Source organism: Bicyclus anynana, chromosome 12, assembly GCF_947172395.1.
Source record: "Bicyclus anynana chromosome 12, ilBicAnyn1.1, whole genome shotgun sequence".
Classification (NCBI taxonomy): Eukaryota; Metazoa; Arthropoda; class Insecta; order Lepidoptera; family Nymphalidae; genus Bicyclus; species Bicyclus anynana.
Window position 1 is genome coordinate 15264149 of NC_069094.1, and position 23172 is coordinate 15287320.

The following is a 23172-nucleotide window of genomic DNA, read 5'->3' on the forward strand; positions in this document are numbered from 1 at the left end:
GAGATACTCCGAGCATAGCTCGTTCCATGCCCCGCTGTATGGCTCTGAGCCTTCTTAATTAATTGTTTCATATATTTCTGTACCTACATACATATACAATGTATATGTACATACCTTTATCATTATTAACCACAGAAAGGTTTTGTACCACCACGGTCCAAACTCAATAATTGGCATAGTAAATAGGTAGGATGAAGGGCTGGCGAACTTTCAGCTGTTTTCGTCGCGTTGCAATGACTTGCGGTACCTATGGACGGCTTCAGTGTGCTCGTGGCGTTCGAGCTGTCCACATCTCTTGTTGCGTAATTCTTTATTGGCTACTTGAGATAAGCGTGGAGAGTGACTGGAGTAGAAAAGGGGAGTGTTTGTTAAAGGGCGCCTTTAACCCTACACACAAAGTTCACAAGTGCGTGACTTCACTGACACAGTTTGATTTGTTAATTAAGTTGTTCTGACAATTTTTATGAATCATAACCTTTGTTCGACATTAGATTTCTTATTTGTGTAATCATTACTAAGTCTGCTAAAACAGTATTCTTAAAAACCTTACCACATGATAGATAAAAAACAGGTTGCTAAGCATGAGGTCGTCAACCTCTTAATCCATATATTGTGTTAGTAGTTATATCGCTGCGAGGCGGTGACAATATCAGTCGTTAAACATTTCATCCTACCAACAAACAGACTTAACAAGTCCAAACTTCTGTAAACTTTCAAGTAACTTGATCTTGTTAACTGAAATACGATATAGTTAAACGAGGTCGGAAGAAAAACGCTCGTTACGAACTTTCGAGAATTGAGAAGTTTAATTTTTTAATGTCGTTTCTATGTGACGATTGAACTTTGGTCTGTGGCATTCTAATTAATTGGTTCACTGTTTTGTGGTTAATTTTAACGTTTGCTAATCTTACGATTTATGGGTTTCAGAACTGGCAATGAATTTTAGTATGGAGTATAGGTATATGGGAATATTAATATTATTGTTTGGAAGAAATGTATATGGCAGAACTCGTAATTTGCCGTATCATCTAGTATTAGAAGTCTCTCAGGATTTATCACAATATGCCTGACTAATTTCGGCCACAATGAAAATTCTACGAAATAATGATAGAATTACGTTTACAACTTTTCCTCAATAAATCTAATAATAAAAATAATTTTCCGGCAAAAGTGGCCAATAAAGGACATACAGGAAATATATTTTTTCCAATTACCGACACAATCACTTCTTTTCTAAGTATACGAAAATTGGTTTTCAATTGTTATGAGTACACAACTGTCACAAAACCGTTAAAATGTGGGTACAAATCCACATATCCTCCTCCTCATTATATGTAAGATAATAATTAAGACTTATGAGACGTGATAGCCCAGTGGATATAACCTCTGCCTTCGACTCGGAGGGCTAGGTTCGAATCCGGTCCGGGGCATGCACCTTCAACTTTTAGTTATGTGCATTTTGAGAAATTAAATATCACGTGTCTCAAACGGTGAAAGAAATTCACCGTGAGGAAACCCGCATAGCTAAAAATTTTCTTAATTCTCTACAGTGAGCTGAATATTCTTAGTGACGATGTAGACTACAATGTTAGATCTAATTACAGTCGTCGTTATTAACCCATATTCGGCTCACTGCAGAACTCGAGTCTCCTCTCAGAATAAGAGGGGTTAGGCCAATAGTCTACCACGCTGGCCCAATGCGGATTGGCAGACTTCACACACGCAGAGAATTAAGAAAATTCTTTGGTATTTTCCTCACGATGTTTTCCTTCACCATTTGAGACACGTGATATTTAATTTCTTGAAAGGTTAGAGGTGTATGCCCCGGACCGGATTAGAACATTCCGGAATCGGAGGCAGAGGTCATATCCGCCGATATACAAATATTCTAATTACAGTATTAAGATATAAATATTAGAAGTTAAAGTTAAAGCTAACTCCAAGTCTTATCTCCGTAGTAAGTTTGCTCCGAAGCGTTAGTTGACCCAGTAACCTGGAACTCTTGCGTTACGTGGAATATCCACGTGCATCTCAAGTTTGAACAACTTGAAACTTATCGTAGCAAGTTCGTTTGTATGCTTTCGTGATTGAATAACAGAATGGAGTTGAAATTTTTGAGTTTGAAATTCAAAAAATTCAAAATTCATTTATTTCAATTAGGCTTAGTTTACAAGCACTTTTGAAATGTCAGGATTAGGTATGTCATAATATAATTTAATCGAATGGTGGTAATAATAGTCGAAAACTTAACATTAAAGTTACGAGGGTTCAAACGTGCCTTATTCCGAGAGTTATGAGGTTGTAGGGGGATATCTCTGGATCTAAAGAACTATTTTTGAAAATTCTTTTACCAATTGAAATCCACATTATTTGTTAGTCATCAACCCATATTTGGCGCACTGTTGAGCGCGAATCTTTTCTCAGAATGAGAGGGGTTTGGCTAATAGACCTTCACTCTTGCAAACACATGAAATTATTTTTTTTAAGGAACATAATTAAAAAGTTGGAGGAGCAGGCCTCGGACCGGGTTGAATCAACGCCCTCCGAATTAAAGACAGAGGTAATTTATCCACTGCGCTATCCCTTGAAAGAGGATCCAGCTCAGCAATGTGCTGGATGTACCAAGCAAACCTCGAACCAGGTGACACCACGGAAATGCGTAGTCACATAGCGAGATAAAACTAAACTAAAAGCAAAAACCAATCTAAAAATAAATATCACATGATACGATGATTAATGTTACTAAACTAAATTATTAACACAAAATTTATAAATTAATTAATTATTTGTTCAGTTGAGTTCAAAATATTCTGCCTGCGAATGTAAATAGAAAAAAGAAAACTGTGGAAAATACCGGACTTTGCCATTCGAGAGTTACATAGCATTCAGCTCGATATAACACAATCGTGTCCCGGCAAACAATTCCAACAATTGCTTTAAATTCTGCCTCTCTGAGCAAATTGCACGCTATCCGGGATAATCTGCCCGCTCCGGGAGAGCCGTGCAGGATGACTTCTGATTTCAACTTAGTTTAACCTTTATTATGCATTTCCTGTGTAGCTTACTCAAGTATACAATTAAAAAAATAACCTACTTCAAATATGCATAACTCTAAAAAGCTAAAAATAGCATCGTATGTCCTTTCTATTGATTGGTTCGAACGCGGTTCTATGTCAAATAGGCTCATAAATTATTTTGTATTTATTGGCACCGCCTTCAAACCGATCAATAGAAAGGACATCTTTGAAGTCGGTTGATTTTTTTTCTTAAAACAGATTTTAAATTTCTATTTCTATTTAGTGCGTCCAAAGTCGGAAATTATCTCTAGACGATGGTTTTCTACCTACCAGTAAAGATTTTATACTATTAGACATGCCTCCAAATCTCCACAAATAAGTGAACCCAATTTAGCTACTCCACTGCTGCTAGCTTATACATAGCTTTATATATAGCTTTTACACTTCGTGAACACACAACTCGACATTGAAGACAATATATAGGGATTATTTATGTAAATAACTTTCGTTGTTTACTATACGATTAAATGAAATTGAGACAATCATCCACTTTTGTTCGCCTCAGTTTTGACCCGCTAGTGACATAAAAATTGATGGTGATAGTGAAAAAAAAACTTGCGTACCATCAAGTAGGTAATCTGCTTGGTCCCTATCAATAATATAAAAAATTACCGACTATCTTCTATGGAAAGTCAAAGTTCGTGTTCTCGAAAACTCCCAAAGTTAAGAGAATAATTTAAGTTATTTATCTCTCTGTTAACTTCAAAGTTCCAAGTTAGTATTAAGTTATAGAGTTTTGCTGATCGCGTACTACGACACTCGCCGCTTGTACTTTGAATTCGACAATTTATTTAAACTAATACAGTACTCTAGTATATCTATACTAATATTATAAATGTGAAAGTGTGTGTGTTTGTGTTTTTGTTCGTCTCACGGCAAAACGGAGCAACAAATTGAAGTGATTTTTTAATAGAGATATTTGGAAGGATAGAGAGTGACATAGGCTACTTTTCGTCTCTTTCTAACCCCCACCCCCCACCCCACTTTTCTTTAATTATGGGTGGAACTTTGTATGGAGTATTTGTAGGATAAGAGTAGAGTAGAGGTACGGTACAGTAGGGGTAGGGTTTGGCTAGGGTGCATGTTAGCATGCTAGTATTTGCTCTAGTAGTAAAAAGGTGATAAAAAAAAATACCGACCGAATTGAGAACCTCCTCCTTTTTGAAGTCAGTTAAAAACTAAGAATAAATTGATTCACACCGTTTTAAGTGTAGTTTCATGCCATCGAATATGATATTACAAGTATGGTAAGCAACACAAGGATATTAATTTTTTTTAAATGCATGATCAGATAGTTGGTAGTCTAATATAGCAAAAGAAAGAAAAAAAAAGGAAAAAAATAAATTAAATTAACAAAATACTTTATTCCTATATTCCTTACAGGAATGTGTTAGATTATAACCACGAGGCAAGGGGTAGTTAGAAATAGTTTTTGAGATCAATATGAACACCAGCACATATCTCTAAATCCTGTATGTACTTTGACTTGAAAACAACATACCTTTCTGTGCGTTCGTTGTAAAATAATGTTGCAATGAGCAATCAGCTCGCAGACTGTCCGATCAAATAATACGATTAGCTTTACCTTTGCCTTTCACGCTTCAACTTGAAACTAGATTGTATTTACGGTAAACAAAGTTATCTTATGTAAGCTTACCTGACCAGATACTTGATCTGTTTGCTCACAAGGTAAAAGGTTATTTGGGTCAACAATCTAAATAAATCGTTCCCTTTTATATGTAAATGTTAGCTGAGCTTTGGCCGCTTGAATTTCGGGTTGTCCTCTCTATATGTACCTTGGCCCAGTCCTTAAATTGATTTTTGTGGGACACAATTTGTGTTATACTGTTACAAGTTACTAGATTACAGGTGGTATTAAAATTCATTATTTATGTTATTGTAGAGGCGAGGCAAGTGTTGGTGTAAATAAGAGAGCATTTGATGTTTTAGCTTAGTTGTTTGTTAGGCAGCGTATCACCGTCACGCTGCCAGTCGTGTTAATAATTTTGTGCAATAATGTTTTGTATTGAAATTATTGATAATGTTTTGTGTGTTTTTTTTGTAATTCTTTATAAGTTAGCCGTTGACTACAATCTCACCTGATGCGAAGATGGAAGCGGGCTAACTTCTTAGGAGGAGGATGAAAATCCACGCTCCTTTCGGTTTCTACACGGCATCGTACCGGGACGCTAAATCGCTTGGCCGGCTTGGGAGGCTTCCCACCAACCAGACCTGAACCAATTAAGAAAATCTCAATCAGCCCAGCCGGGGATCGAACCCAGGACCTCCGTCTTGTAAATCCATACACTGCGCCAAAGCCGTGTCCCACCCAGTTCTAACTCAGTATTTTCTGACTAGGTAATTGGTAAGGAACATTTAAAATAATCTGTAAAAAAAGCTCAAGGGTTGTAACTTGTAAAAATCGGATTAAATAAACTTCGTTCACGAACAACAATGTAAATAATTGGCCTTATTAAGGTCGCTTTATCTTGATAACGATTTACCAGCAGTTAAACCAAAACAAGGCTTCATCAAATCGATTACGCGCTGTCGTGCTAAGGTACCGTAACATTATCCTTATACAATACACCATTATCGCAAACGCTTTCAAAGAAAAATATCCATTATACACTTGAGAATAAGAGTTAGAATCGGGTGGTTTAGTAGGTTGTATTGGTGTTGCCTACGATGTAACCTTCGGGTCCCTTTTATTTTCAGTCAACGCGGTTGGTTAGCCGCCTACTGGAGTATATTCACTGTGTCATCGGGACTGATTGGATACACTTTTGAACATCATAAACAGACTGTTTACTTGACATTATCTTTATTTTTGTAGACAGCATCTACATCAATGAGATATAGGGTAACATTACCACAAGATGATATGATGAGAGCCGTGATAGCCCAGTGGATATGACCTCTGCTCCCGATTCCGAAGGGTGTGGGTTCGAATCCAGTCCGGGGCATGCACCTCCAACTTTTCAGTTGTGTGCATTTTAAGAAATCAAATATCACGTGTCTCAAACGCTGAAGGATAACATCGTGAGGAAACCTGCACAGCAGAGAATTTCTTAATTCTCTGCGTGTGTGACGTCTGCCAATCCGCATTGGGCCAGCGTGGTGGACTATTGGCCTAACCTCTCTCATTCTGAGAGGAGACTCGAGCTCAGCAGTGAGCCGTAAATGGGTTGGTAACGAACGATTATCACAAGAGTGAAAGAATATATACGCAGCATGAAGAATGTGGACACGGACGGTTCAGAAATAGCCGAGCATGTTCAAGCTTCGGGTACGACTCATTATATTCGTTTTGATAAGGCTTTTGTATTGTCAAGGGAAAAGTTTCTAGTATCTCATAAAATACAAGAAGTAATAGAAATTAGTCGTCACCCGAACTTTAATCAGGATCATGGATGGTTGCTGCCGACAGCGTTGAAAACGCTATTTTTTCCATTGTCACATACAACAAACTTGGAACAAGATAGCGTTAGTTCGGTTTGCTTACAAGAAGACTAGTCTAATGAAGATGACATTAATGAACCGTCGGAGAGTGTAACGGAACCTTTACTCCCCACCACTCAACCCCTCTCCCAGCGCGCGATGCGAGCAGCTTCGCAGTTTGGATCGTGCCGCGTTGCAAGAACCAGCTCATGACTAAGGACCCCGTATGGGTTCGAAACTAGTCGGGCATACTCCGACCTAATATCACGTGAGTTTTAGCCGTGTTTTATAATCAATTAATGAGATATAGGGTAATTTTATGCAACGTACAAACACTCTTTTATTTGTAAACTTGTTTACTAAAAGAGTAGGTACAACGAAAAAGACCAACAAACAGACCCTCTATAGTCTATGGTACTCGCTGAAAATATAGCTATCCATTGGGTGAAAAAATTTTATTTTTATAATAGATTTGGAGCCTATTCGTAATAAACATACAAAAAATCAAAATTTACCTCTAACATTAGTTTAGATTAGGTTTAGAGTTGTGTAAGCTAATTACTTATAAATTAAATTGGTTACGATATAAGTAAGAACAACTGCAAAAGTTCAGCTTTTCTGATCGCATAGAAAATCTTTTAAAAAATAAAAATATTTTTTAGTGTTACAAATATATTCTAAAGCCTCCGACGCCGGAACGGTGTCTTTGATGTTCAGACGGAACACGGCTTCACACATCGCCGGGCAGCTTAAGCCCTTTCCACACGCGCGGGTTCCTTTCATACAATACAACCATCATACAACACTCCCTAGAGGCCGCGGCTTTGTCTGTAGTTTTATTATTTTTAAAGAAGACGAATATCTTAGTATTCCATGGATTCACTGTGCGGGTGCCGGGTCCATCGCGCGTGTAGAGAGAAAAACTACAAGCAGAGTCTGAACTTGTGACTACAGGATGTAGGGTTAAGGAATTTCTTGACGATCGATCAACACTCCCCGTTCTCTGCTCGTGTTGCTCTCCCTGCCTAGCCAAATTTGGTAAGATCCTGTTAAAGCAGCTTTGGATACTCGTTTTAATATAGAACTAGCTGCACTTCTAGAGAGGCCAAGGTCTTTAAGCAAGTTATAGAGATTTTTTGCTAGTAATCCTCTCGCACCTACTTCTACGGCGTACAGACTAACTACATAGACATTTTTAGTTAGTTCATTTGTTAGGTCATGATATTTATTCAGTTTTATATTGTGGTCCTTCGGAATGTTAGTCTCCCACGGCACAGTAAGCTCTATAAGTACTATTCGCTTAGTTTGTTTCGACAAAAGGAAAATGTCTGGTCTAGCGACATCCGCTGGGATTTTATAATGCTTCTCATACGTATCCATTAATAAAGTCTAATCAGGTGCAGAACCTAGGATTGAGTAAGGCTTACTAGATGATTTTGTTATTGAACCTGCTTTGACGAAGTTAATTTGTCTTTCATTTGTAGTCAATCCATAATGAGCTCTAATAAACAATCTTAAATGTACCATAAACCACTAAAGTGTTGCTGCTATTTTTACAAAGAATCATAACAGCTTTTTTTTAAATCGGACATTATACAGGGTACTCGGTATTTCTCATAACTTCAAGGTGTTGACAAGTCCACTTATATAAGCCGAATTGCAAATCGAATTTGTTTTAACTAAATATAAAAACTTTTTATGTTTTTATACAAACTAATTCAATTTAGAGCACATGTTCCTTGGACATATTTAATGAATTTTCCCTAAAGAATATAACTCTAGAGTTATGGGACATACTCCCGAGCACCCATTATAACAAGGGTATGCAATATAAGGGTATGCAAGCAATTTTGTAGAAATTAATAGAGCGCAACCTCTGTTATCGATGGTGCGAAGTTTGAATTAGTATAGGCATAATAGAACAGGCTTAATACCACTAGACAAGTCCGTTTTCATATTAAAACTAGCTGACGCCGCGCGGTTTTACCCGCGTGGTTCCCGTTCCTGTAGGAATATAGGGATAGTAGCCTATAGCCTTCCTCTATAAAAAGGCTATCTAACACTGAAAGAATTTTTCAAATCGGACCAGTAGTTCCTGAGATTAGCGCGTTCAATCAAACAAACAAACAAACAAACTCTTCAGCTTTATAATATTAGTATAGACTAGCTGACGCCGCGCGGTTTCACTCGCGTGGTTCCCGTTCCTGTAAGAATATGAGGATAATATATAACCTATAGCCTTCCTCGATAAATGCGCTACCTAACATTGAAAGAATTTTTCAAATCGTACCTGTAGTTCCTGAGATTAGCGCGTTCGATCAATCAAACAAACAAACTCTTCAGTTTTATAATATTAGTATAGATTAGACGGCAAACCTTTTAGCAAAGACGGCCGTCAAAGGTATTTAAAAACTAATCTACTTACGCCTAATTAAGACAACGTTTGCACTACGTACGTATCGATTTCCAATATCTTTTGAAGTTCAAATTATATACCTCAGCACTCCGCATAGTGGATGAGATCGCCGACTCAAGCCGAGGCGGAAATAGAGAACATTACTTATAGAGGCGAGCTTAGGAGGCAAACAAAACAATCGTCAATTAACGCAAATAACTGTTTGCAAGGAAACAATAGCCGCCGTCAATTATATCCTTACTAGCGGACACCCGCGACTTCGTTCGCGTGGAATTCAGTTTTTCACAAAAACAGAAGAAAAGTAGTCTATTTGTTAATCCAGATTAAAATATATTTCTATTGCAAATTTCAGTCAAATCGGTTCAGTCTGTGCGGCGTTAAAGAGTAACAAACATCCAAACATCCAGACAAACATTCATACAAACTTTCGCGCTTATATTAGGAGTAGGATAATCTCATAAGAAGGCTCAGCGGGCGATGGAACGAGCTATGCTTGGGGTTTCTCTGCGTGATTGAATCAGAAATGAGGAGATCCGCAAAAGAACCTAAGTCACCGACACAGCTCAACGAGTCGCGAAGCTTAAGTGGCAATGGGTGGGGCACATAGTTAAAAGAGCCGATAGATGTTGGGGTAGGAGCTGGAATGGCGACCCCGCACTACAAAGTGCAGTGTTGGTGGAGAACTAAATAAATAAAAATTGCTCTATTTTAATCACTTTAATACCTTAAAATAACCTTTTTCGAAGATGAACTTGATGAAACATTTATAATACATATTTTAAATTATATATAAACATTTGTTTTTTCTTTTAACTTAAATTCAGTTTTTACAATACCCGCGGGAAACATGAGGTTCTTTGGGTAAAATGTGTTGCACATGTGTTGGTCAATAATCTACCAGTGAAATCCCCGTTTAAATCGGTTCAGTCGTTCAGGAGGTTATCCTAAACAAACAAACAGACAGACAGACAAAGAAAAATAGTAAAAAAGTAAAAAACTTGATTTTGTTTTAGTATCGCGTGTAAATAAGTTATAAACAAAAAAACACACTTCTATTTTATTTATATCTATTGGTGATGATGATGATAAACAAATACAACAGATTAGACAAGTTTCAAGCAATTGGCGAAGTTTTTATTACCTACCTATAGTATGGATTTGATTAGTAAAGCCCATCACAAACCAAGCTACAGCTACCGGTAAACACGCTATGATATCAGCCAGGCTCACACACGCTTCCGTTGCAGATGATTCCCGGCATGGAGCACACGAGCGACGCGATAGCCGGCGGCCGGACACCCATCCGTCTGCCCCCGACCTTATCTATATCAATGGTGAGCTTGCATAACATTTTGACTAGATGCTTGTGCAGTAATCTGTACCAATATATAAGGCTAACTAGATGCTTGTGCAGTAATCTATATCTATACTAATATTATAAAGAGGTAAAGTTTGTAAGTTTGTAAGTTTGTAACAATTTTTTGAAATGGGGTAATCTTCGGAACTACTGGACCGATTTTAAAAATTATTTCACCAGTAGAATGCTACGTTATCGGGGAGTGCTATAGGCTATATTTTATATTTCTATCATATATAACTACTGAGATATCGCGGGTTTTCTCTTACAGGTCAGACCGAAAAACTTACTTATTCGCATGCGCTGCCTCAACCATTGCGTATAACTGAAATAAATGTATGGAGGCTTTTTGAACCTTTAAAAGTTCTACAAAAAAGTCCGCGACACCATATATCTATCTTTTATATTTTAGCAGATATAGTACCTTTAGTACTTTAATAAATTATTTAAATTTTAAACTAAGGTTTACGTCATTATTTACACAACTAAACTTAAATCCTTATCAAAATAAATGATTTAATAATCACAAGGATATTATAGAGATAATATTTGCCCTTTACAGTATGTTAATTAGTTATACAGTTTCGGAGATAATACAAAATTTCTGAAAGTCGCAGAAATGCCGCTATATGACGCCCCGCGGTTTCAATTACGTGGTTCCCGTTCCCGTATGAATATGAGGACCAAACATAGCCTATGACACTCGCAAATAATGTAGCTTTCTATTGGTAAAAGAATTTTCCAAATCGGTCCAGTAGATCCAGAGATTACCCCCGACAACCACACAAACTTTACCTCTTTATAGTATTAGCATAGAAGTCGCTTAGGAAATTATAGTCTTTTGGTCATAGCACCACGCACAAAAGGCTGGACCAATTTTGCTGAGGGTAGGGATAGGATAGAGTTAGGGAAGGGGTAGGATAGAGGTAGGGTAGGGGTAATTTAGGGAAAGTGTAGGGTAGGGTAGGGTAGGGTACGGATAAGGTAGGGGTAGTGTAGGGTAGGGGCAAGGTAGAGGTAGGGGAAGGATATGGAACGTATAGGGTAGGGTAGGGTGGGGGTAGGGTACGGGTAGGGTAGGGGTAGGATACGGGTAGGGTAGGGTTAGGGTAGGGATAAGGTAGGGGTAGGGAAGGGTTAGGGTTAGTGGTAGGGTAGGAGTAAGGTAGGGGTAGATTAGGGGCAGGGTAGGATATTGTATGGATAGGTTACGGGTAGGGTTAGGGTAGGGTAAGGTGGGGGGAGGGAAGGGTTAGCGTTAGCGGTAGGGTAGGAGTAAGGTAGGGGTAGGGTAGGGTAGGGTAGGGTTGGGTAGGTTTACGAGCAGGGTAAGGTAGAGGTAGAGAAGTTTACATCAATTTTTACGCGGACGAAGTCGCGGGCGTACGCTAGTCTATATATATAAGGCTAAAAATAAAATCAATCTATACTAATATTAAAAAGAGGTAAAGTTTGTAAGTTTATTATTATTTTAGTATTATTTAGTTTAGTATTATTTTATATTTCTATCATATATAACTACTGAGTTATCGCGGGTTTTCTCTTACAGGTCGGACCGAAAAACTTACTTATTCGCATGCGCTGCCTCAACCATTGCGTATAACTGAAATCAATGTATGGAGGCTTTTTGAACCTCTAAAAGTTCTACAAAAAAGTCCGCGACACCATATATCTATCTTTTATATTTTAGCAGATATAATACCTTCAGTACTTTAATAAATCATTTAAATTTTAAGCTAAGGTTTACGTCATTATTTACACAACTAAACTTAAATCCTTATCAAAATAAATTATTTAATAATCACAAGGATATTATAGAGATAAGATTTGCCCTTTACAGTATGTTAATTAGTTATATAGTTTCGGAGATAATACAAAACTTCTGAAAGTCGCAGAAATGCCGCTATATGACGCCCCGCGGTTTCAATTACGTGGTTCCCGTTCCCGTGTGAACATGAGGACCAAACATAGCCTATTGCACTCGCAAATAATGTAGCTTTCTATTGGTAAAAGAATTTTCCAAATCGGTCCAGTAGATCCAGAGATTACCCCCAACAACCACACAAACTTTACCTCTTTATAGTATTAGTATAGAAGTCGCTTGGGAAATTATAGTCTTTTGGTCATTGCACCACGCACAAAACTAATTTTGCTGAGGGTAGGGATAGGATAGGGGTAGGGAAGGGGTAGGATAGAGGTAGGGTAGGGGAAAGTGTAGGGTAGGGTAGGGTAGGGTACGGATAAGGTAGGGGTAGTGTAGGGTAGGGGCAAGGTAGAGATAGGGGAAGGATATGGAACGTATAGGGTAGGGTAGGAGTAGGATAGGGGTAGGGTAGGGTAAGGTAGGGTAGGGGTAGGGTACGGGTAGGGAAGGGTTAGGGTAGGGGTAAGATAGGGGTAGAGAAGGGTTAGGGTTAGCGGTAGGGTAGGAGTAAGGTAGGGGTAGGGTAGGGGTAAGATAGGTGTAGATTAGGGGTAGGGTAGGATAGGGTATGGATAGGTTATGGGTAGGGTAAGGGTAGGGGTAAGGTGGCGAGAGGGTAGGGTTAGCGTTAGCTGTAGGGTAGGAGTAAGGTAGGGGTAGGGTAGGGTAGGGTTGGGTAGGTTTACGAGCAGGGTAAGGTAAAGGTAGAGAAGTTTACATCAATTTTTACGCGGACGAAGTCGCGGGCGTCCGCTAGTACTAATATATAAAGCAGCTATCTGTCGCGCAGCCGCTTCGCAGTTTGGATCGTGCCGCGATGCAAGAACCAGCTCATGACTAAGGGCCCCGTATGGGTTCGAAACTAGTCGAGCATACTCTGACCTAATATCACGTGAGTTTTACCCGTGTTTCATAACCAATTAATATAAATAACACTCACGATAGTTTATATTCTAAAATAATATATAAAGAGTTTGTTGGTTTGATTGAACGCGCTAATCTCAGAAACTACTGGTCCGATTTGAAAAATTCTTTCAGTGCTAGATAGCTCATTTATCGAGGAAGGCTATAGGCTATATATTATTCTTATATTCCTACAGGAACGGGAACCATCTGGGTGAAACCGCGCGGCGTCAGCTAGTCGAAATTAAAATTGTTCATCCTAATTTTATAAATGCGAATATGAGTGTTTTGTTTATTTGTTATGCTTTCACGCGTAAACCTGGTTCAAGGTAATCAGCTTAAAATCAGCGCCAGCAACAATTGCTTGGTACATACAGCACATTGCTGAGCTGGATCCTTTTTCAAGGTTGTGCCAAATATGACATTGTGGTGTTCTGACTTCACAAACGCAGATAATTAAGAAAATTCTCTGGTATGCAGGTTTCCTCCCGATATTTTTTCTTCACCGTTTGAGACACGTGATATTCAATTTCTTAAAATGCACACAACTGAAAAGTTAGAGGTGAATACCCCGGACCGGATTCGGACCCACACCCTTCGGAATCGGAGGCAAAGGTCATACCCACTGGACTATCACGGCTCAACGTCGGCGGCAGCGTAAATAACTTAGTGAAATATAAATGGCTAGCCGAAACTACTGAAGCTAGCAATGCACTATAGTTTATTTTGTGACTCTACAGAAGCATATTACTTTAAAGAACAGCAAGGCTATTCTGTAACTGTATTTTTGAACTCGCAAGTGCGAGTTTCGACATCACCTCTATCTCTCTGTTTAACACGATACTATAGAATGAGAAAGATAGCGGTAAAATCGAAACACACACTTTATATATTCACTAAACATCGTTAGAGAATAACCGTGCTGACTCTGTTTGAGAGTCCGTTCTTTGAGTCAGTTATTATGTCATGGGTATTATCATAATCACTTTTTTAACCCGCTATGCCGGCCCATGTAGGGCAAACGTTTCATACTGTATAGTAGAGAGAACTGTACTCTACTGTTTGAATAATTATTTTTGTGGTATAACTACAAGGAGATGATAAAGTTGTCTCTGAGTATTATAAACGAATTCTGATTATGATTTTTGGATTTAGATGCAGTGCTAGGCCCGTCTCCAGGGCCTATCACGGCAGTGCAGCTGGGACAATGAACGTGACGGAAGCCAGCCTTGACACCAACCGCACCACCCCTATATACGCGATCGGCACCAGCTTTATAACGCAATGGTAAGTCACGACCGACAACGCTTCCCATGAAACACTAGCAGAAGTTACACAGCGTCTTCGCCGACAGGGACAAGGTCCTCGAAATCTGACGCTACCTGGACGTTGATTTTGTAACAATAGTGTGCCTAGTGCCAGTTTTCATACTATGACAATCGCGTAACGTGAATTTCTGAGGAATTGAAACAGCGCCATCTAGTGACACAGCTGTTTTAATTCCTTACAAACTCGCGTTTACGGTTACGCGATAGCCACAGTATGCAAACTTTGAAAACTGCAGCTAGGCACACAGATCTCGGGGACGCCTGAGCTGATACACTCAGACCGAATAAGCCTTCAAATACAGCCCTTTAAGCCGAGGTCCGAGTCTCAGAGGATACGCCCTTAGAGAGTCGTTCCGTCCATCTTTTCTGCTTCTGCCTTTGGACCCTATAAGGCGATGCTTCTATGCTCACCCATAACCCCTGGTGACACTGCTAAGGTTAAGTTGCCCGCGACGCTTACGCAATCAGAAAAAATAGTAATAGTCAATTTACACCATTGTTCATAGGAATGTCATGAATGGATATAACGATTTAACTTTGATTTGATTAACTTAATCTTTATTAAAATTATTTTTTAAAGTTATTGTATCTCTTTATGTCTAGCTCCAGTTGCTACATAATTATCTCACCATTTTCAAAGTTTAACGGTTGATGATATGCAAACAACCTTATTTTTCTAGAAAATAAAATGTAGAAACAGAAATTGTAAGATACAATTTCTAAAGAAATTCAAATGTAATTGTTTACATGAATAAAGAAGTTTCTAGAACTAGAATGCGAGCTGGTTAGAATAGAACTAGTTCATTTTTACTCAGAAAACTACGTTTCTTTTTAGAAATAAAGATTCTTGCTTTCTTGCAAGTGACTGTTTCTTTATTTTTATGACCAATCTGGCAAGGTAGAAACAATCAATGGCATTCAAGAACATCTCCATATATTTAGCTTTCAATCTATATTTAGCTGGGTGATGAACATCAAATGATAACGTAAAAAATATAAAAATGCATATATTCTCGTTTTTATGTTTTTATTATGCATGTATGAGAAAACTTGCATTGTTTGAGTATGTGATAATACCCAGCTTGCAGAGTGCACGCCATAATAGGTCGTTAGGGGGCGACGCGAGCTGCAAATGAACAAAAAATGCATTTATTTAGGTACTTCATATTTTTAAAGCCGACGTTTACAACGTTAAGGGAAAACTGCACTGTAGCGTACACAATTTTATATTTTTAAAGTAATACAAAATTCAAAATATACTACCTATACCTTCGAAGGTTTCTACCGGTACGTCGTTGCTGGGTGGTTTGCCATTTTTGTTCAAGTTCCGATGTAATTTGTCTTTGTGGTCCGGGCCCAAATAGAACCAAACACTAACTTGTTATTTTAGAATTTAAACTATCGTGAGTGTTATTCATATTAGTTGATTATAAAACACGGCTAAAACTCACGTGATATTAGGTCGGAGTATGCCCGAGTCACACAGCGGGCGATGGAACGAGCTATGTTAGGAGTATCTCTGCGTGATCGAATCAGAAATGAGGAGATCCGCAGAAGAACCAAAGTCACCGACATAGCTCAACGAGTTGCGAAGCTGAAGTGGCAATGGGCGGGGCACATAGTGCGAAGAGCCGATGGATGTTGGGGTCCCAAAGTGCTGGAATGGCGACCCCGCACTAGTAAGCGCAGTGTTGGCCGACCCCCCACCAGGTGGACTGACGACATCAAGCGAGTCGCAGGGATTCGCTGGATGCAGGCGGCTCAGTATCGTGATGTTTGGAAGTCCCTACAAAAGGCCTATGTCCTGCAGTGGACGTCCATCGGCTGATATGATGATGATGATGCCCGACTAGTTACGAACCTTTACGGGGCCCTTAGTCATGAGCTGGTTCTGCAACGTATGTCTTAGCCGTGTTTCATAATCAACTAACTTGTTACTTGCTTTCCGAATTCGTGGTAGTGTCATTAGTCACTACAAAAAGACAAACTTTACAAAAGTGTTGGTGTCCTTAGCATCCTAATAAATTTTTCATCTTCTTGGGAAATTAAACAACTTTTTGGGCAAAATAGATCGGATAAACAGTTTTGGACGGAAAGCTCTTCAAAACTAACTGAAGAGCCTGTTAGAATAGAAATAGTTACGACAATACTATTACACTTGGAAATTGAATTAGAGACCTCTCAGTTTTCAACTCCGAACTGTGAAAGTTTTAGTAACTTCATAAATGATGTATCGACTTTTCATTCAGCACTTTTTCTGCGCACTCTACGAATTAAAATACCAATACATATAAATAAAATTAAAGTGTCGGTCTGTGATTTCAAAATAACTGAGCTTTCTCAGCTAATAATTACTTGTTCACACGATACAAACAAAGTTTTTGAAAATTTTTGTCTACTTGTGAGATTTGTGACAAAATAAATATCACGCGAACGAAGGCGCGGGTGTCAGCTAGTCCTATCCTACTAATATTATAAACGCGAAAGTTTGTATGGATCTATGTTTGTTTGTTTGGATGTTTGTCACTCTTTAACGCCGCTACTACTGAAGCGATTTGGCTGAAATTTAAGAATGGAAATAGATTTGCTCCTGGATTAACACATAGGCTACTTTTTATTCCGCAAAAATCCATGGATTCCCGAGATTAGCGATAATCTGATGATCTCATGGTATAAATGTTTGTTACTCTTTCCCGCCTCGAGGCTTCTGAACCGAATCATCTGTAAGTAGAGATAGATTATAGTCTGGATTAACACATAGGCTACTTTTTATTTCGGAAAAATCCATGGTTCCCGCGGGATTTGTGAAAAACTGAATTCCACGCGGACGAAGTCGCGGGCGTCCGCTAGTATGTTATAAAAGTTGCCAAAACAGATGTAAATTACGAAAGGTGAAATAAAAATAAACCGAATAATATTTTGAAAAGGTCACGTCCCGGAATATATGAAATCAATTTTCGCGGAAAGGCGAAAGCTCGACTTTAGTTATAATCCAGTTAGGCCGCGTAAAAAACAGAACGTGAAGTATTGCAGCCAGCACCACTCGACTCGAAGATTGATTCATTTTTGATGAACTAATTTCCTTCTCCGAGTGCCGGCGCTGATTCGCGCGTATTTTAAACGCGTTTCAATCTGGATTCGGGTATTCAGATTGTAAAGCGACTTTTTCGCCGCCGCATTTTCGAAATGACGACTGATATTTCTTTCTCATTTTTATTTTTGCTGTATTACGTTGCAGGTTTGCGTATCATCCAACGTCTTGAATTTTTTGCAAAATTGCTTATAACATTGCATCAATTATTGCAAAAGTACTGTAATTGTATAATTTTCTAGTACCATAAGTTTTCAAATACGTGATCGAAGATTGATTAATTTTCGATGAACTAGTTTTCTTCTCCGAGTGCCGGCGCTGATTCGCGCGTATTTTAAACGCGTTACAATCTGGATTCGGGTATTCAGATTGTAAAGCGACTTTTTCTGTCTGAAAATTCTTCTGTCTGTCTGAAAATGTTGAAAAAATTCATGGTTCACATATGACATTGCGTCAATTATTGCATAAATAGTGTAATTATATAAGTTTCTGGTACCATAAGTTTTCAAATAAGTAATCGAAGATTGATTCATTTTTGATGAAATAGTTTCCTTTTCGAGTACCGGCACTGATTAATGCGTATTTTAAACGCGTTACAATCTGGATTCGGTTAATCACATTGTGACGCTACTTTTTCACCGCCGCATTTTCGAAATGACAACTGATATTTCTTCCTCATTTTTATTTTTGCTCTTCTCCGAGTACCGGAATTAGCTAGTGCGTATTTTGATCGCGTTACAATCTGGATTCGGTTAATCACATTGTAACGCTACTTTTTCGCCGCCGCATTTTCAAAAGGATCGCCGAAATTTCTTCATCTTTTTGTTTTCGCGGTATTTCGTTACAGACTTGAGTATCGTCTAAAGTGTTTACGTGTGTGTGTTCCAAATTATAGCAAAAATAATGTTATTACACAATTTTCTAGCAACATAAGTTTTCAAATAAGTGATCGAAGATTGACCATATTTTAAACACGGTACAATCTAGATTCGGGAAATTAGATTGTAACGCGACTTTTTCGCCGCCGCATTTTTGATGACAATTTGATCGCTGAAATTACTTTATTTTGTTGATTTTTGTGGTACAGCTCTGCAGGTTTGAGTATCATCCAATTTGTTGAATTCGTTTTAACGATGCTACTGTGATGTTTCTATAAAATTTCTATAATAAAGATGAAAAGAAGTATAAAGATTAATAATATATGCAGCCCTCATTACTTTCAGACACTTTTTTTTTTATTTTTTGCAAGAACTTTCAAAAAATCCCAGAAAGCACGTTTCATTCTGGTAACGAAGCATTTCAGGACACGTTGACTCGACAATACTCGATTGCAAAACTAGATAAAAACGATATCGTCAACTGAACTCACTTGTTTATTTTAGAGTATTCTAGAGGAATTATTATTTTTTTTTTAATTCTAACGATCTATCCTACTTATTACAAGGTTTTATTTAACTTGCAATGTATGTAATATGTATGTACCCTCGAAACTTTAATTTTAAGTTTTCGACTTTAGTTATCGCCATTAAAATCATGACATAACTTGACGTTTCAAAAGTGCTTGTAAACCAGGTGATCCCTCAACTTAAAATTGGATGTATTATCAACTAGCTGAGGCCGCACGGTTTCACCCGCGTGGTTCCCGTTCCCGTAGGAATACGGGAATAATATATAGCCTACAACCTTACTCGATAAATGGGCTATCAAACACTGAAAGATTTTTTCAAATCGAACCAATAAGTTATAACTGTAAGAATGTCGCTTTTGTTGATGTTTATCTCTTTATACGATACGACAAAAACATACAGGCGTTGTTTTTATTTTTTTTTTTTATTCTCTACAAGTTAGCCCTTGACTACAATCTCACCTGATGGTAAGTGATGATGCAATCTAAGATGGAAGCGGGCTAACTTGTTAGGAGGAGGATGAAAATCCAATCCCTTTTCGGTTTCTACACGACATCGTACCGGAACGCTAATTCGCTTGGCGGTACGTCTTTGTCAGTAGGGTTGTAACTAACCACAGCTGAAGCCTCCCACCAGCCAAAATAAGGTTGTAATATGGGCTAAGGAATTCACACTGCGGTTTGAATATTACCGGGATTTTCTTTTTTTATTTTTGCAGTTTCACGCGTCAGAATTAAAAATGGCTGTCCGCAATCGTATCGGGTTGTATTTATTTCAACGTTTCAACACAAAAAGCTTACAGCCAACAATTTCATTTGACACTTTGCGAGAATAAATACATAACTGATGCTTTATCAACATTTTTATTTATAAATGCCTCGCTGGTGTAAACCTCAATAGCTGGTAGCTGACCCGACTCATCGAAAGGTGCTGGGCATGTAGCCAAGTGGCAAGTGCGATTTTCATTTTACAAACGCTAACGCTAACGAAAAATGTATGGGAATGACAACGTGATCACGTGACATGTCGATAGCAAATGTTGCATTCCCGTTACATTTTTTTTAATTTTCGAAGCGTTTGCGATCGTAGAAAGCGAATCGACGTGCCACTTAGCTACAGGTCCTGGTTCGATACCCAGCTGGACAGTTGTCGTACCCACACCTAACATAGTATTTTCTTACTTATTGGAGGGGTAGGGAAATATTGGTCATAATAAAAAAGATAACACGGCAAAATATATTGTAACGAACTAGGGTTCGAGGATGTGGAATTAAACACCTGGTGACTCTTATAAGACTTTATTCCACTCCTTAATCCAAATATCAATACACACTTCCAAACGTAGGCAATTCGTAGTCCAAAATCGTAGCCGAGTTCAGTTATGTTCACTTGGATCGCTTGTGTCACTTAATGTTCACTTCACTCCGTTTCGAAGTGAACTGCCTGATCGTCGGCTCCGTGGCGTATTTATATTATAATTACTACACGCGTGTTGTTTATTCCACGGAGTTCGCTAAATTAAAACAATAACAATAGGTAAGCGATCAAAACATCTCGACTTGTAAACAACTCGAAAGGGCGAGCGATTATGAACCCTATGGCTCTAACAATAGGGTTCTCCGTAACAATATTCTTTTAAAATAAGAAAAATAATATTACAATAGAATAGAATAGAATAGAAATCATTTATTTGTTAGCACAACACATAACTACATAATAACTTAAAACTAATACATTTATATCGTAATAATAACTTAAAACTAATATAAATAACTTTTTTTTATAAATTTTTAATAATTTTTTGTATTTTTAACCGACTTCCAAAAAGGAGGAGGTTCTACGTTCGGCTGTATGTATGTTTTTTTTTTTATGTATGTCCAGCGATAATTCCGTCATTTGTGGACCGATTTTGAAAATTCTTTTTTGTTTTAAAGGGTTTGATTCCAGGGTGGTCCCATTTTTTTCATATCAGGATCTGATGATGGCATCCTGAAGAAATCGAGGAGAACTTTCGAAAATCATAGAGACGGCTAGTACGTTTGTTAGTGTTTCCATAAGGTATTTTAAACCACTACAATTTTATGAAGGTCTGGAGTTGGTCTGATGATGGAGCCGATACACAGACGATGGAACTCGTCAACGATTTACAGCAGGTACCTTTTGTTTGGGCTTGATTTATTTGTATTAATGAGAACTTTCCACCTAGATGAGTTGTGACTGTATTAAGGGTCTGATGATGAAGACGAAGGACAGTTAAGAGAACTACTCAACGGTTCACAGTAGCTACCTTGTGTTTGGACTTGATAAATTTGTATTGATGAGAACTTTCCACCTATATGGGTTGTGACTGTATTAGGGGTCTGGTGATGAAGACAAAGGATAGTTAAGGGAACTCCTCAACGGTTCACAGTAGCTACCTAGTGTTTGGACTTGATAAATTGTATATTGATGAGAACTTTCCACCCATACGGATAGTTCGTGTGGATAAAGGGGGAGTGAAATTTTGTATATGAGTTAAGGTAGTATTTTTAAAATTGGGATTGTAGAACTTAGATACTTATCATAAGAAAATAACGTTTCAACTAATTGCTCATTAATTTTTGTTCACACTCAGTAAGTGTGCTAACACTAAAAATTAAAAAATAAAAATTTTAATAAAAAAAATTCAAATAGGTTAATTTTTGAGTTGGAAGTCGGTTGAATTTTTTTTATTAAAATTTTTTATACTTATATTGTTAAAAATTTAAAAAAAAAAAGAAATAAATAAATGAGAGAACTTAAAACTAATACATTTATATCGTAATTAAAATTAGGAAACCAAAACCATTATTTGCAAATGCAATTGCAGGTGTATTTTATAACAATAATTTACAGGTGTATTACTGATATATCGTACAAATCTGAGTGGGTACATATAAATACATTTTTATGTACCAATTGTCAGTAAGATACATGCCTAAGTATGTTTTATGTATCATCTTTTTGATATTAAAATGGATACGACGTCAAACACATATTTCAGTTATTTTGATTTTAACAAAAAATTACTCAAGCGATTTGCATGAAAATTCATCATCATCATCATCATCATCATATCTGCCGATGGACGTCCACTGCAAGACATATTTGTATTAATTTGTAACGACTTCCAAACATCACGATATTGAGCCACCTGCATCCAGCGAATCCTTGCGACTCGCTTGATGTCGTCAGTCCACCTGGTGGGGGGTCGGCCAACACTGCGCTTACTAGTGCGGGGTCGCCATTCCAGCACTTTGAGACCCCAACGTCTATCGGCTCTTCAAACTATGTGCCCCGCCCATTGCCACTTCAGCTTCGCAACTCGTTGAGCTATGTCGGAGCATGAAAATTAAATGGAACCAATTTGGGGGTTATTATCATCATGATGATGACGTAGATCGTGATAATGAAGAGTAAGTGTTGTTGCAGGAAGCTGCAGAAGCTGAAGCAGCGCTCGTGCCTCAACAGCAACTACGCCGAGTGCCAGGCGTACCTCGTCACCAACGGCACCAACTACACTGACATCTACTTCTTCAACGGCTCTCTGGACGGCGCTCCGGAACTGGTAAGACATCAGTCAATACAACCCTACCGGCAAGACTGGTATACCATTTCCCTCCAACTTTTCTGAGTAGTTGGAAGGTAATGAGAATATCTGTGATAGCCTATTATATATGACCTCTGCCTCCAATTCCGGAGGGCGTAAATTCGAATCCGGTCCGGGGCAGTTATGTGCATTTTAAGAAATAAAATATCACTTGTATCGGTGAAGAAAACAATCGCGAGCAAACCTGCATACCTGAGGAAGTTCTTAATTCTCAACGTTTGTAGAGTATCAAATGCCAATCTGCATTGGGCCAGCGTGGTTCACTATATTAGCGATACTTACTTGGAAGATAAGTACGCCGACGATATTTACTTGGAAGAAATAGTATATATTTATCTTTAAAGTTAAGTTTTTTTTTATTGAGAAATAATAGGTACAATAAGGAACTTATGCTAACTTATCCTAACCACTTAAACGCCCATGATATCCACCAGATATATAGACAAACACCCCGATAAGCCCCGCCCCCAAAAAAACGCTAAAATCCGCAATAATTACCAAATTTCGACAAATGCCGACCTACTAAGAACGTGAGCCGAATATGGGTTGATTATCAACCCATATTCAGCTCACTTCGGATGATGTTGTATGAATGGTATAT

General features: G+C 38.1%; 1 protein-coding gene across 1 annotated transcript in view; it reads left to right on the forward strand.

The window, feature by feature from the left end:
* Positions 1-14284: 14284 nt before the first annotated feature.
* The window catches only part of LOC112049748 (muscarinic acetylcholine receptor gar-2), a 28758-nt gene continuing 19870 nt past the window's right edge, over positions 14285-23172 (forward strand). Inside the window, exons 1-2 of the mRNA XM_024087771.2 lie at positions 14285-14405; positions 22394-22529. Coding sequence (XP_023943539.2) covers positions 14326-14405; positions 22394-22529 — 216 coding nt within the window. The 5' untranslated portion in view covers positions 14285-14325. The remainder of the gene's footprint in view (positions 14406-22393; positions 22530-23172) is intronic.